The 14,134-nt window shown below is 37.7% G+C and overlaps 2 protein-coding genes across 2 annotated transcripts; both read left to right on the top strand.

The window, feature by feature from the left end:
• Window positions 1–1,503: 1,503 nt before the first annotated feature.
• Window positions 1,504–2,721, top strand: LOC118242740. The gene has a single exon (XM_035535082.1). It carries the CDS (start codon window positions 1,504–1,506, stop codon window positions 2,719–2,721), a length of 1,218 nt encoding a protein of 405 aa, XP_035390975.1.
• An 8,068-nt stretch (window positions 2,722–10,789) lies between these two features.
• Window positions 10,790–13,355, top strand: LOC118242739. Its single transcript, XM_035535081.1, has 3 exons — window positions 10,790–10,950; window positions 11,369–11,427; window positions 12,100–13,355. Exons 1-3 carry the CDS (start codon window positions 10,790–10,792, stop codon window positions 13,353–13,355), a joined length of 1,476 nt encoding a protein of 491 aa, XP_035390974.1.
• Window positions 13,356–14,134: the final 779 nt, after the last annotated feature.

Below are 14,134 nucleotides of genomic sequence, written 5' to 3'. Positions count from 1 at the left end.
CAGTAGCTTACAGTGAAGGCTGTTGCATGATCGAACATGACGTATCTATTCGTAGCCATTGAATTGGATGACGGAGCGCGTTTAGCGCGCAGAAAGTTCAGGCCACCAAGGTCGTTTCAAGACAGGACAGATCCACTTGATTTTTCGGATGACGACTTTTACCAGCGCTACATACTCCGAATGCATAGTATCTGGGCAAAGTATTAGGATCCTACATAGAAATCACTCGGTACAGTAAAGCGCTTACTAAAGACCAAATGTCCTGTATGGCTTTGAGGCGCATTTTTAAAACAGAACTGCCTACTCTAAACCGTAGTGTGTTGGCCCGTTTAAGTTGTATTATGTTATATTATACTTTCCAATAACAATTTTAAATTTTAAAGCGCCCATAAATGTGGTAAAAAGCGTGCTTACGCATTTAGTCTGTCGACAATTTTCTGCCGGTTTGCATCTCTACATTTAATAAACTAGAGATTATTTCCTTCTAATAATTACTTAATATTCTTCATGAGTAATTCCTGCTAATTCATAATTCATAAATATTAAAAATATTGCTTGCGCGCGTGATCTACCATTATAAATGCCTGGCTTGAAAAAGAGTACCGAGAAACCTTAATTGCATGCACGTTACAAAACGCACAGAAAATAAGAAATAAGGGAGACGCTGTAAACAGCATCATTGCCATTATTATTAGGGGTCCAGTGCTGTAACCCTATTATATGTTAGAGATTTGTTTAAGAATTCTTATTCAGATCCATTACTAAAACCAATCGCCCAGACGAGAACAAAGGTCCAACAGACATGAAATTCGGTAAGTAGGTAGCAGTCCCCTCCAGAACGCCAGACCGATTAGATGATAGGTATGACTATAATACAAACGTATTCCATAACACTGTATATCACAGAGTCAAAATCCGCTCCCCCACCCCCCACCCCCACCCCCCAAGCTTGTAAATCCATTTCAACACTACTTGGATTCCACATGCCAATCAAAAACAGGTTGAGTGTGCATTGCATATCTTGTATATGTGGTCCCAACCCAGCACTGATAGACACTTTGGTACAGCTATTGAGTACGTGTATCTATGAAATGGCAACTCAGTGCACATACTTTACCCATAAATGGGTAAGTATAATGTCATTTATAGTAGAACGTTTGTTACAAGTAGTTAGTTCATGCTGAGCTTCTAATTCTAGGACAATAACAAGCCTGCTCACATCGCAGAACATTTTTTAGTCCTTGTTATTTTTTAATTCTTTAATTTTTTTGGTCACTAATTTTCCCATTATAGTGGAACATGTGTATACACGTGTATTCCGAAAATAAACAGAAACTGCTTGTAGTGGTTGTATTAATGCAATTATTTTGTTTCAATCTGCAGGTGTTTTTTTCTGGATAGTGGATTAAGATGGAAAAAAAGCAAGTCCCTCTTTTTGTTTTGATTGTAGTTTCTGTGTTATTAGGGGTCATCCTTACTCAAATGTTTACTGGATATACATTTATGGACATATTGCCATCTAGATTCAATGGTTCTGAAACAAACAAATTCAATTTGTTTTCCATAACCCCCATTAAACACTCAAAACATTTAATGGTGTCTGCATTCATCGATCACAGAATCAATAAGGCCATTCGAGTTATCAGCATAATCAGAAGGGACAGTCTGCAGCCTCTTTACTGCATCTACTGTAACAATGACCATAACTGCCAGACTGCTGAGGCTGAAGTCCAGATACACGTTGACCATTTTGGCTTTCCATTTGGAGCCTCAGATGTCCTGTGTCATGGCGCACACACTCAGAGTGCAACACGTGTAGCCATTTCAACCACTGCAAACATCTCAGAGATTCATAATGAAGATTTCTTGCCCATCAAGAATGAAAAGACCCATGAATCATTTATGTTCAATTTCACTGTCTGTATCTCCAGCCTTTTTGATAGCTACAATAATGTTTTGCAATTTGCCCAAACAGTGGAGATATACAAACTTCTAGGTGTTCAACATATAGTTATCTACAATACGAGCTGTGGACCTGACCTGGAGAAACTCTTACAGCATTATAAGAGGGAAGGAATTTTAGAGATTGTTCCATGGCCTATTGACCATTTCCTTAACCCATCTAAAGGATGGAACTTTGTGGAGCATGGTGGAGACCTTCACTATTATGGTCAGTTGGTAACCCTCAATGAGTGTATTTATAGAAACATGTATCAGTCCAAATATGTTCTTCTGAATGACATTGATGAAATCATTATGCCTTATAAGCATGCTAACCTTCCATTACTGATGGAGGATCTTCAACAGCAGCACAAAGACATGGGTGTGTTTTTCATTGAGAGTCACTTTTTCCCCAAGACACAATTTGAAGAGAGTGATCGATTCAGTCGGCCAGAATGGAGAAATATACCCGGTGTTAATATTATGGAACATATTTATAGAGAACCAGATAGAAAAGACTTAGACAACCCCAGAAAAATGATTATCAATCCAAGGACTGTAGTGCAAACATCAGTGCACTACGTACCCCAAAAATATGGAGATGTCTTTTTTGTGCCTTTTGATGTATGTCGAATTGTTCATGTAAGATCACCACGACAAGGGACTCTTACCAAAGATCAACTGGTTGTTGATAAAAGGGTGTGGGACTTTGCCTCAGAACTCATACCAAACATTGATAAGACTCTACAGGCATCTGGTTTGATGGAAATTACAGATTGATATGATATTCATTTTAGTGTTTCTTTTTTTTTTCTGTGGCATTGCCTATGTCATAAATGTATGTAAATGTCTAGAATAAAAAAAAAATATGTATAATTGTGTTACCAACATTTATATATGGCCTATATTGTAAATGTTATTTGACTGTCCTTTTACACTTTATTATCAACTTTCTTAATGCCACAAGTAGATACTCCAACCTTAGAAGGCTGCTCCACGAATTTGAATATATATTACACATTTTTTTTCAAAGGCTTTTGTGTAGTCATTGCTGTCTCCTGCATGTATTAGCAAAATTGTTACATCAGCAAAAATTCCTTATGTATCCAAAGCCAGACAATAATTTCATGCAGTTTCTTCAATACATTAGATTGTAACAGAGTACATTTCAGAGGTCTGTTGTTGTTCTTGTATTCAGAAAATAATGCATTCATATAGCTCCCATACATTATGATTACATTTATATCTTACCTTATTTAACATTTGGATTTCAATTTACATTTTGGACCACTTTATTTCAATAAGGGGACATTACAACCATGTGTAACTTGTTCATTACTCCAAAGTTTCATTGTGTTTATTTCTAAAAAGGTTTGCCAACACTCATTTGTTGAGGGGTATGCAAAATCAAGATTATCTAAATTTCAGTATTTCAAGAGAATCACAGGGATTGCTATATATGTACAAAAGGCCAAGAATAGCTTATTTGAAGTTCAGATTAATAACTATTTTAATCATTAAATTACATTTTGTGGCTATGCACTAGTATTTAGCAACAATACAATAAATTTAGGCATCTGTTTGATCAGTTGACCAGGCCAATTTGTGTTCAGCTCGGATCACTGCCAATTGGTCCAAACTGTCATTGTTCACATTTGACTGAAGGTGTGTTTTGATACATTTTAGCTTACTGAATGATCTTTGAAAAGATGCAACTAGCAATGGCATTGTCATAAACACTCTAATTTGGACCAGAGTTTCCTGTTGCAGATCATTTAACTTGTCAATTGTCTTTTGCTGCCCTTTAAACCAACAAATGACTCATGTATAACTGACTTTTTGTGTATATCTGTGTGCTCATACTGAATTGTGATGGTGGCCTGTTACTGTTTTGAAATATCAAGTATGCAGTCAAGATTTTGCTAACGATGTACAGTCATGTCCAAAAGTTGAGACTAGCACAAATTTAGCTTTTCACAAAGTTTGCTGGCTCAGTTTCAATGGTGGCAATTTGCATTATCTCTAGAGTGTGAAGAGTGATCAGATGAATTGCAATTAACTGAAAAGTCAGTCATTCTTGGCCATGAAAATCAACTTCATCACAAAAATTACTCCATTCCAGCCACTGCATTTCAGCCCTTTTGCTGAATGCTTGCTCAAATGTTTGCTTAAGAACACTGCCATGAACAAGGAATGGTATCAAAACATCCTCCAAGAGCAACTTCTCCCAACGATCCAGGAGCAATTTGGTGATGAACAATTTTTTATTTTTAATTTTTTTTCCAGTATGACGGAGCACCATGTCTCAGATCTCAATCCCCAGATCTCAATCCCATTGAGAACCTGTGGTAAATCCTCAAAAAGAGGGTGGGCAAACAAAAACACAGAAACTGCTATCAACTCCAAGCAATGATTAGGAAAGAATTAGTTGCCATCAGTAAAGATTTTACCCAGAAGCTGATATCCAGCATGCCAAGGTGAATTGCAGAAGTCTTAAAAAAAGAAGGGTCAACACTGTAAATATTAAGTCTTTGCTTAAACTAGATGTATTTGTCAATAACAATTTTTTTATAAAAAAAACTTATCTATATCATATAAATATCGGACAAAACAACTGAGGCAGTAAACTTTGTGAAAACCAAAAGGGTGTGTGTGTGTGTGTGTGTGTGTGTGTGTGTGTGTGTGTGTGTGTGAGTGTGTGTGTGTGTGTGTGTGTGTGTGCGCTTTTGTCCTGAACTGTCTCTGATGGAATGAGGACTGACTGGGGGAGCTACTAGTCTCTGGGCCCATCAACGCCAATAACACGAGCGCTCCACTCTCACTGTCACGTGGTACAGCCCGCTGCATACAGTGGGAGTTTCTACTTTGATTGTAAACATGCCTACATGTCTACACACACCTGCACCTAGTTAGTGTTGTTCTGTGTTTATGGATTTAAACCTCTTGTTGGTGTGTGCATCAATGTCGGCCATTGCCTTTGTTCACACTGCCTTTGTTCGTGTCCGTTTTCACAATGTCAATGCCCTTGTTTGTGTTCATCGTTTACCTTGTAAACCCTGCGACACTTGGGCCATTACACTACAGTTATAGATGTCACAGAAAACTAGTTTTATGATGGTAACTTTAGGCCAGAGGCTAATGATTAAAATGTAAATCTTGGGTTTGAGATATTTGTTTACAATGCCATCAAATGAATCTTCAAAATGTTCATTAGGTTATCCATGATACAATTGTTACCAATATTAAATATCTCCATTTATCAAAATAGTATGGTCTGCAATTTCCTACATTGGACCACTTCAGTTGAATCCACACTGAGGATGAACAAATATACATGACCGTTGATAAATATCTTTTAAACCCAAAGTGTTCCTGTATATTGACAAGGCAAGAGGCAGGTTGCAGGTTCGAAGAGGGAACTTTAATAAATAAAAGCAAATACAAACAAAACCAAAGAATGTAAACCAAACATGAGGCAATATGAAACACTTGGAAAATAGACTATAAAACCTAAGCATATACATAAATAAGAGTCGGGTGAATAAATAACATACAAACATCAATGAAGAGCACAAACTGCATAAGAAACCAAACGTGCAAAATAACCGACAACTTGGGTGACAGAACGCAGGGCTTAAATACACGAACTAATAACGTAACAACAAGACACAGGAGAAACAGATAACAGGCAGAGAACTAAATAGGGGACAGAGAAAAAAATGAAACCAAAACAAAGAAGCACATGTAACAAAGACCAGGCAGAAAACAAAACAGAACTCATAGCGGTGGAAATCGCAACGCCAGGGAGAGGGGGCAATCATCACAGTTCCATTGAAGTTTCTTATTGCTATGGTAACTGTTGGTAATGTTGTCACGGAACGCTCGCCTCCCGCGAGTCACGTGGGTTGGCCCGCCACGAGCAGTGGGAGGGTCGTTGTTTGTGACCACACCTGCACCTTGTTTTGTTTATGCATTTAACCCTCATTGTAGTGTGCAGGATTGTTGGTTATTGTGGATGTAACGTTTTGATGTAGTGTTCCTTATGTTATTGCTAAACGTATGCATGTTTATTGTGCTTGTTTCTTGTTAACCGTTTCATGTTCATGTTAATGTTTGTAACGCTTGTGAGTAGCAATATCGTTTTGTGTTTATGTAAATAAATGTACGTCCCAGTCGCTGGATTCTGTGCGTCCTGCCCCTCGCCCTGCGGCACTCGGGCCACCACGCGTTATAAATGTATATGTCTCTGCATGTATTTCCAAATAATATGTCTCTCACTAAGATGTTAATTTAAAATTAGCTGCTTTCAGCTAGGTAGCTAATTAGCTAACTTGTTTATAAATGCAAAACAATTAGCTACAGTGGTGTGAAAAAGTGTCTGAAAAAAAAACACTTTTCACACCACTCTAGGTGGCTACCTAGCAAGATAACTTATCCAAATTAACGTGCTTTTCAAATAGATTTCTTACTAATATATTAATAATTTATTCTCTTTGTAAATTACTTTATTTTTCCTAAAAATAATTTAAAAGGAATCTAAGATACACATTTACACACCCATTCTCCTGCCACTATCGTGACTTAACTCGTGTTCTTGTCTGGCTTTTTTTTCCCAGACCTGAGTAGCTCCCTTTCTGTTTCGCATTGCATTGTGGGTTGTTGTTGTCCATCAAAACCATACTCAAAAACCAACCAATTCTATGTATTCTTTGTGGATTTTTGAGTTTACCCCACATTGACACTATTAACTCTACTGCATACTACATATTCAAATACTAGTTATCATCGGTAATTAGTACACAATTGGGATGCATCCTAACTTAAAAGCAGGGTAATGGAATGGCACAGAAAAACAAGCAAATCAGTTATATAGATAATATGCAGCAGTGTGTGTGTGTGTGTGTGTGTGTGTGTGTGTGTGTGTGTGTGTGTGTGTGTGTGTGTGTGTGTGTGTGAAGGGGCCCCTTCATCCCTTTACACTGTGTGCTCAGGAGAGGGGCGCCTGAACACAGTTGTTGAGCTGCATGGCTGCAGCTGCTCAATACTTCTCTCTGCGCCGGTCCAAGGGCCTGCAAGCTGAACAGAGCCCCCAGTGCCTCTGTGCCAGTGGGAGGCTGGGAACTCCTAGGTGACCCCACCCTGCTTCACCCACCATGTCCCCATCAGCACAGAATAGAAGCAGGAGGAGCATGTTGGATTTCCAGCAGGAGTGGGTGGGGTTTGTGTAGGACAGAGTGTGCTTCATTCATATTCATATTTCCTCAGGTCACTCATGTGTTCTACAGTGGTTCTAAAACAAATAAAACTACAGTCATTCCTCCTGATCTGCTGCTAACAACTAGGTGTTGCTTATGGTGAGGACAGTCTGTGTGTGTGTGCATTTGTGGTACTCAGTGTATGATTGTTGCCTATAGTGTTATAGGTGGTATCTATGGTCTTCTGTGTGTGTATGGTACCTAAATTGTATACTGTTTCTGTGCAGAAGTGTATTGTGGTGGTGGGGTGGGGTGTAAAAGTATTACATTTAGCAGAGAATAGTCAGGTGACTACTGATCCTCAGATTCTCAATGTTTATTTATTTATCTTCAGATCAATTTTTTTAGCATTAGTATGGGACAGCTAGTCTACTAGTTTAATAAGTGAGCAATAAAGGTGCTTTTATTTCTTTAAATCTTCTAGGTCTATCACAATTGGCTTATGTTACGCTTCCGACAGGAACAAGGCAAGAAGTAGAATGCAAAATGCAGGAGGTGGTTTATTAAATGAGGAAACATGAATGGTAACACAAACAGAGGCTAAGGGGTGCTGGGGGTAATCTAACACACGGCTGGAGTGCACAGAAAAGCAATGATGATGATGACAACTATATGCTCCAATCACTTTGTCCAGGTTGTCTACACTTTTGTTTTTGCTGTAGTCCAGGATCATAACCAGCTTCCTGTCTTCACAATGTCGGATCTTAGCATCCTTGTGCAATGTACTCATGAGGATGATGTTTTTGTTTGTCTTTGGGCAATAAGAAACAAGCATGGTATTGGGGTGAAGGCAAACTTGGAAGAAAATATGTCTCTCTGCTTTGTTGTAAGGAGTGCAGCAGGGAGTTCAGGCTTGTTCTTTGTAACTGTGCCTACCATGCTTATCTTCTTCTTCATTAAGTACTTGTCAAGTTCATATGATGTAAAAAAAAAATGTCACACGTAACAGATGTCAGACCTTCAGTCTTATCAAGAACAACACAAATCCCTTGATTCATCTCGGGGGCTCCACCCCTTGGCTTCCCTGTGTACACTTGCATTTTCTAAGCGTAGCGGCATTGTGTATCACAGGGAAGCCCAGATCTTGATTCCATACTTTGCTGGCTTGCTAGGCATGTACTGTCTGAAAGGACAATGACCTTTTGACAAAGAGAGACAGATTTCAATATCAGGGTCACAAAAAATGCAGAAAATTGCCCTTCCACTCTCAGCATCCTAAAGACGGGATGTGGCCTCCCCTCAGGATTTGTATACACCACCCAAGAATAGTACACCTATGTAGGCATCCATCTTCTTCCAGTTTTCTCCATACTTGCGGAAACCCTACATATTTGTCATTTCAAGGATGATCTTTTCAATGTCTGGTGTAGTAAAGAGGCAGAAGGTTGAGGCAAAGTCCTTGGCATTGGACATAGCTAATCTTGTAAGCCCTTGAGTCATCTGCATTAGATTGTGTGCTGCCAGCCTGCCCTGATCAACAAAGAGTGATGTGGACCACAGCAAAGCCTGTTCTTTGACAAAAATGTCTCTCCCAGCTTGATGGTCTTCAGGGAGATCTTCCTCACATGAAGCTGAATCATCATGATCAGTTATATTCTTCATCATCATCATCATCATCATCATCATCATCATCATCATTATCATCATCAGATATCACTTCTTTGTCTCATCCATTATGACTTTGTTCCTCCTGTACATCTTATTAGGTCAGCAGGTCAAGGTCCTGTTGGCCATTGTAACATGTGCTCTTGGTTTCAGCAGAGAAAGAAACTGGGGTCCTGACATGAGCCTTTTATAGGAATATGACCACCGCGCCTATTACCTATTTCGTGCTAGAAAACGATGCTCTCCCAATGAGTACTGCTCTTACTTTGATACATTGTATGATAGTGTATGAGACAGGTGTGGGGGTCAGGTGTGAAGTTGGGCAATGCATAACACTATATATTCACTGGAAAGTTTATTCTTGAAGCATGTATAATTATATTTATTTTTCTCTTATATCCCTGTGTGTATTAAAATTTATTTGAAATAATAAATAAATTTTATATTTTATTTATATGTTTATATTTATACTGTTTTTATCTTTTTAGTTGTTATAAATAATTTAGTAATGGTTGAATTTGCCTACAGATCATTGTAACGGCTGCCCGAGTGCCGCAAGGGCAGGACGCACAGACTCCCTCGACTTGATGAAACATTTATTAACAATTAGCATAAAAGACAATGGTGGCATTCATTCAATATCAACGTTAAACACGAACACACTTAACACGTTTAAACAGACCCTGTATCTAAGATAATAACAGAGGAATAGGTTGTCTTTTGTCTTGTTTTTGAGAGGTCCCTTATCCTTAGTTTCACAGACTATTCAGATATGCAGATCTATGAATCATTTGCGTTTGGCTAATAAGAACTGTTTTTCAACACAGACCCACCCCCTGCGGTTTCACCTGTGCATTAAATTCGCGGAAATCTTGTAAATAGACTAGTCTGTACGGGAGTAATGAATACATGCAAAAAGACATACGCGTCAGTGATAAGTAAGTAAAAACTTAAAGGTAGTTCCATTATTATTATTATTATTATTATTATTATTATTATTATTACAAAATAATAAGGTACAATATGTACACTCAAACAACACAATGACTTCAGTTTATTTGTTATGCACAGACTATAACTGTACATAATGAGCTGCCTTACATTTTACAGTGAATAGTAAGTTATTTCAAGGCAACTAATTAGATTTTTAATTAGATTTTTTTTTTTCTGTGGCTTGAAACACAGCTGGTGCCGCTATTATACTCTAAACTCATCTGACTGTACCAGAGTCCTGTAAACTGTTTGTATTGTGTATTAGTCTTCATTAATAATCTGGTCTTGACCAAGTTCAAACCAAGACTCGTTGCATTCAGACTACCCTTATACTTCAACATACCTTTATATTTGTCACTAATCCCCACTAACCAAATGAGAAAAGAATAAACTAACGAATGGCGTGAGAAAACGAACGAGTTCTGCAAGTTTCTCACTGGTCTTCGTAGTCCGAAATTTAATAAATGGGTATAAAGTACTTCTTAGTTTACTGCACCCGTGGACCAGATGGGAACGAGCAACTAGACGAAAACTAATCCATTTCACAGATTTTCGCTGGCTTGAAACACTCTCTTCAGGAGCTACTCTCCGCGGCAGTACTATCCGATTAACTGCAGTGCCTTTTGCATATCCCGTTTCTATAATGTATTTTTGCAAAGGTGGACAATAGCTGTATGGCTGTATTTAGGTACTGTATTTAAATATAATTTTGGGCAATTTGCAGTTTACTCAGGCATTATTAATGCTGAATAGGTAATCATGCTAAAAAGTGATTGCGTACATTTTCATTTAGGCCTTCAGAGTACAAAATTACAATAATACACGTATTTACGTAAACAGCACATTGCAATTCATATTTATTCATTTTAAATATAAAAGCTGAAAATTGTCGATTATCATTAGTTCATAAGTGAATGGATACAACTGCTGGTGATACAGATTCGCTAAAATGTAGGCTACAGAAGCTTACAGTGAAGGCTGTTGCATGATCGAACATGGCGTATCTATTCGTAGCCATTGAATTGGATGACGGAGCGCGTTTAGCGCGCAGAAAGTTCAGGCCACCAAGGTCGTTTCAAGACAGGACAGATCCACTTGATTTTTCGGATGGCGACTTTTACCAGCGTTACCAGCGCAGTGTTGGCCCGTTTAAGTTGTATTATGTTGTATTATACTTTCCAATAACAATTTTTTAATGTTAAAGCGCCCATAAATGTGGTAAAAAGCGTGCTTACGCATTTAGTCTGTCGACAATTTTCTGCCAGATTGCATCTCTACATTTAATAAACTAGAGATTATTTCCTTCTAATAATTACTTAATATTCTTCATGAGTAATTCCTGCTAATTCATAATTCATAAATATTAAAAATATTGCTTGCGCGCGTGATCTACCATTACAAATGCCTGGCTTGAAAAAGAGTACCGAGAAACCTTAATTGCATGCACGTTACAAAACGCACAGAAAATAAGAAATAAGGGAGACGCTGTAAACAGCATCATTGCCATTATTATTAGGGGTCCAGTGCTGTAACCCTATTATATGTTAGAGATTTGTTTAAGAATTCTTATTCAGATCCATTACTAAAACCAATCGCCCAGACGAGAACAAAGGTCCAACAGACATGAAATTCGGTAAGTAGGTAGCAGTCCCCTCCACAACGCCAGACCGATTAGATGATAGGTATGACTATAATACAAACGTATTCCATAACACTGTATATCACAGAGTCAAAATCCGCTCCCCCACCCCCCACCCCCACCCCCCAAGCTTGTAAATCCATTTCAACACTACTTGGATTCCACATGCCAATCAAAAACAGGTTGAGTGTGCATTGCATATCTTGTATATCTGGTCCCAACCCAGCACTGATAGACACTTTGGTACAGCTATTGAGTACGTGTATCTATGAAATGGCAACTCAGTGCACATACTTTGCCCATAAATGGGTAAGTATAGCGTCAATTATAGTAGAACGTTTGTTACAAGTACAACCTGTTTAGATTTTAGTGGTTGGTTCATGCTCAGCTTCTAATTATAGGACAATAACAAGCCTGCTCACATCGCAGAACATTTTTAGTCCTTGTTATTTTTTAATTCTTTAATTTTTTTGGCCACTAATTTTCCCATTATAGTGGAACATGTGTATACACGTGTATTCCGAAAATAAACAGAAACTGCTTGTAGTGGTTGTATTAATGCAATTATTTTGTTTCAATCTGCAGGTGTTTTTTCTGGATAGTGGATTAAGATGGAAAAAAAGCAATTCCCTCTTTTTGTTTTGATTTTAGTTTCTGTGTTATTAGGGGTCATCCTTACCCAAATGTTTACTGGATATACATTTATGGACATATTGCCCTTTAGTTTCAATGGTTCTGAAACAAACAAATTCAGTTTGTTTTCCATAACCCCTATTAAACACTCAAAACATTTAATGGTGTCTGCATTCATCGATCACAGAATCAATAAGGCCATTCGAGTTATCAGCATAATCAGAAGAGACAGTCTGCAGCCTCTTTACTGCATCTACTGTAACAATGACCATAACTGCCAGACTGCTGAGGCTGAAGTCCAGATACACGTTGACCATTTTGGCTTTCCATTTGGAGCCTCAGATGTCCTGTGTCATGGCGCACACACTCAGAGTGCAACACGTGTAGCCATTTCAACCAGTGCAAACATCTCAGAGATTCATAATGAAGATTTCTTGCCCATCAAGAATGAAAAGACCCATGAATCATTTATGTTCAATTTCACTGTTTGTATCTCCACCCTTTTTGATAGCTACAATAATGTTCTGCAATTTGCCCAAACAGTGGAGATATACAAACTTCTAGGTGTTCAACATATAGTTATCTACAATACGAGCTGTGGACCTGACCTGGAGAAACTCTTACAGCATTATAAGAGGGAAGGAATTTTAGAGATTGTTCCATGGCCTATTGACCATTTCCTTAACCCATCTAAAGGATGGAACTTTGTGGAGCATGGTGGAGACCTCCACTATTATGGTCAGTTGGTAACCCTCAATGAGTGTATTTATAGAAACATGTATCAGTCCAAATATGTTCTTCTGAATGACATTGATGAAATCATTATGCCTTATGAGCATGCTAACCTTCCATTACTGATGGAGGATCTTCAACAGCAGCACAAAGACATGGGTGTGTTTTTCATTGAGAGTCACTTTTTCCCCAAGACACAATTTGAAGAGAGTGATCGATTCAGTCGGCCAGAATGGAGAAATATACCCGGTGTTAATATTATGGAACATATTTATAGAGAACCAGATAGAAAAGACTTAGACAACCCCAGAAAAATGATTATCAATCCAAGGACTGTAGTGCAAACATCAGTGCACTACGTACCCCAAAAATATGGAGATGTCTTTTTTGTGCCTTTTGATGTATGTCGAATTGTTCATGTAAGATCACCACGACAAGGGACTCTTACCAAAGATCAACTGGTTGTTGATAAAAGGGTGTGGGACTTTGCCTCAGAACTCATACCAAACATTGATAAGACTCTACAGGCATCTGGTTTGATGGAAATTACAGATTGATATGATATTCATTTTAGTGTTTCTTTTTTTTTTCTGTGGCATTGCCTATGTCATAAATGTATGTAAATGTCTAGAATAAAAAAAAATATATGTATAATTGTGTTACCAACATTTATATATGGCCTATATTGTAAATGTTATTTGACTGTCCTTTTACACTTTATTATCAACTTTCTTAATGCCACAAGTAGATACTCCAACCTTAGAAGGCTGCTCCCCGAATTTGAATATATATTACACATTTTTTTTCAAAGGCTTTTGTGTAGTCATTGCTGTCTCCTGCATGTATTAGCAAAATTGTTACATCAGCAAAAATTCCTTATGTATCCAAAGCCAGACAATAATTTCATGCAGTTTCTTCAATACATTAGATTGTAACAGAGTACATTTCAGAGGTCTGTTGTTGTTCTTGTATTCAGAAAATAATGCATTCATATAGCTCCCATACATTATGATTACATTTATATCTTACCTTATTTAACATTTGGATTTCAATTTACATTTTGGACCACTTTATTTCAATAAGGGGACATTACAACCATGTGTAACTTGTTCATTACTCCAAAGTTTCATTGTGTTTATTTCTAAAAAGGTTTGCCAACACTCATTTGTTGAGGGGTATGCAAAATCAAGATTATCTAAATTTCAGTATTTCAAGAGAATCACAGGGATTGCTATATATGTACAAAAGGCCAAGAATAGCTTATTTGAAGTTCAGATTAATAACTATTTTAATCATTAAGTTACATTTTGTGGCTATGCACTAGTATTTAGCAACA

Source organism: Electrophorus electricus, chromosome 16, assembly GCF_013358815.1.
Source record: "Electrophorus electricus isolate fEleEle1 chromosome 16, fEleEle1.pri, whole genome shotgun sequence".
Classification (NCBI taxonomy): domain Eukaryota; kingdom Metazoa; phylum Chordata; class Actinopteri; order Gymnotiformes; family Gymnotidae; genus Electrophorus; species Electrophorus electricus.
This window is presented reverse-complemented; position numbering and strand designations above follow the sequence as displayed.

Excerpts from the sequence above, each read along its gene's own strand:
- LOC118242740 (XM_035535082.1), top strand. The coding sequence starts at position 1,504 with ATGGACATATTGCCATCTAGATTCAATGGTTCTGAAACAAACAAATTC.
- LOC118242739 (XM_035535081.1), top strand. The coding sequence starts at position 10,790 with ATGGCGTATCTATTCGTAGCCATTGAATTGGATGACGGAGCGCGTTTA. Across the intron at positions 10,951-11,368 it reads AGTGTTGGCCCGTTTAAGTT|ATCCATTACTAAAACCAATC; the intron begins GTATTATGTTGT and ends ATTCTTATTCAG. Across the intron at positions 11,428-12,099 it reads TCCAACAGACATGAAATTCG|GGGTCATCCTTACCCAAATG; the intron begins GTAAGTAGGTAG and ends CTGTGTTATTAG.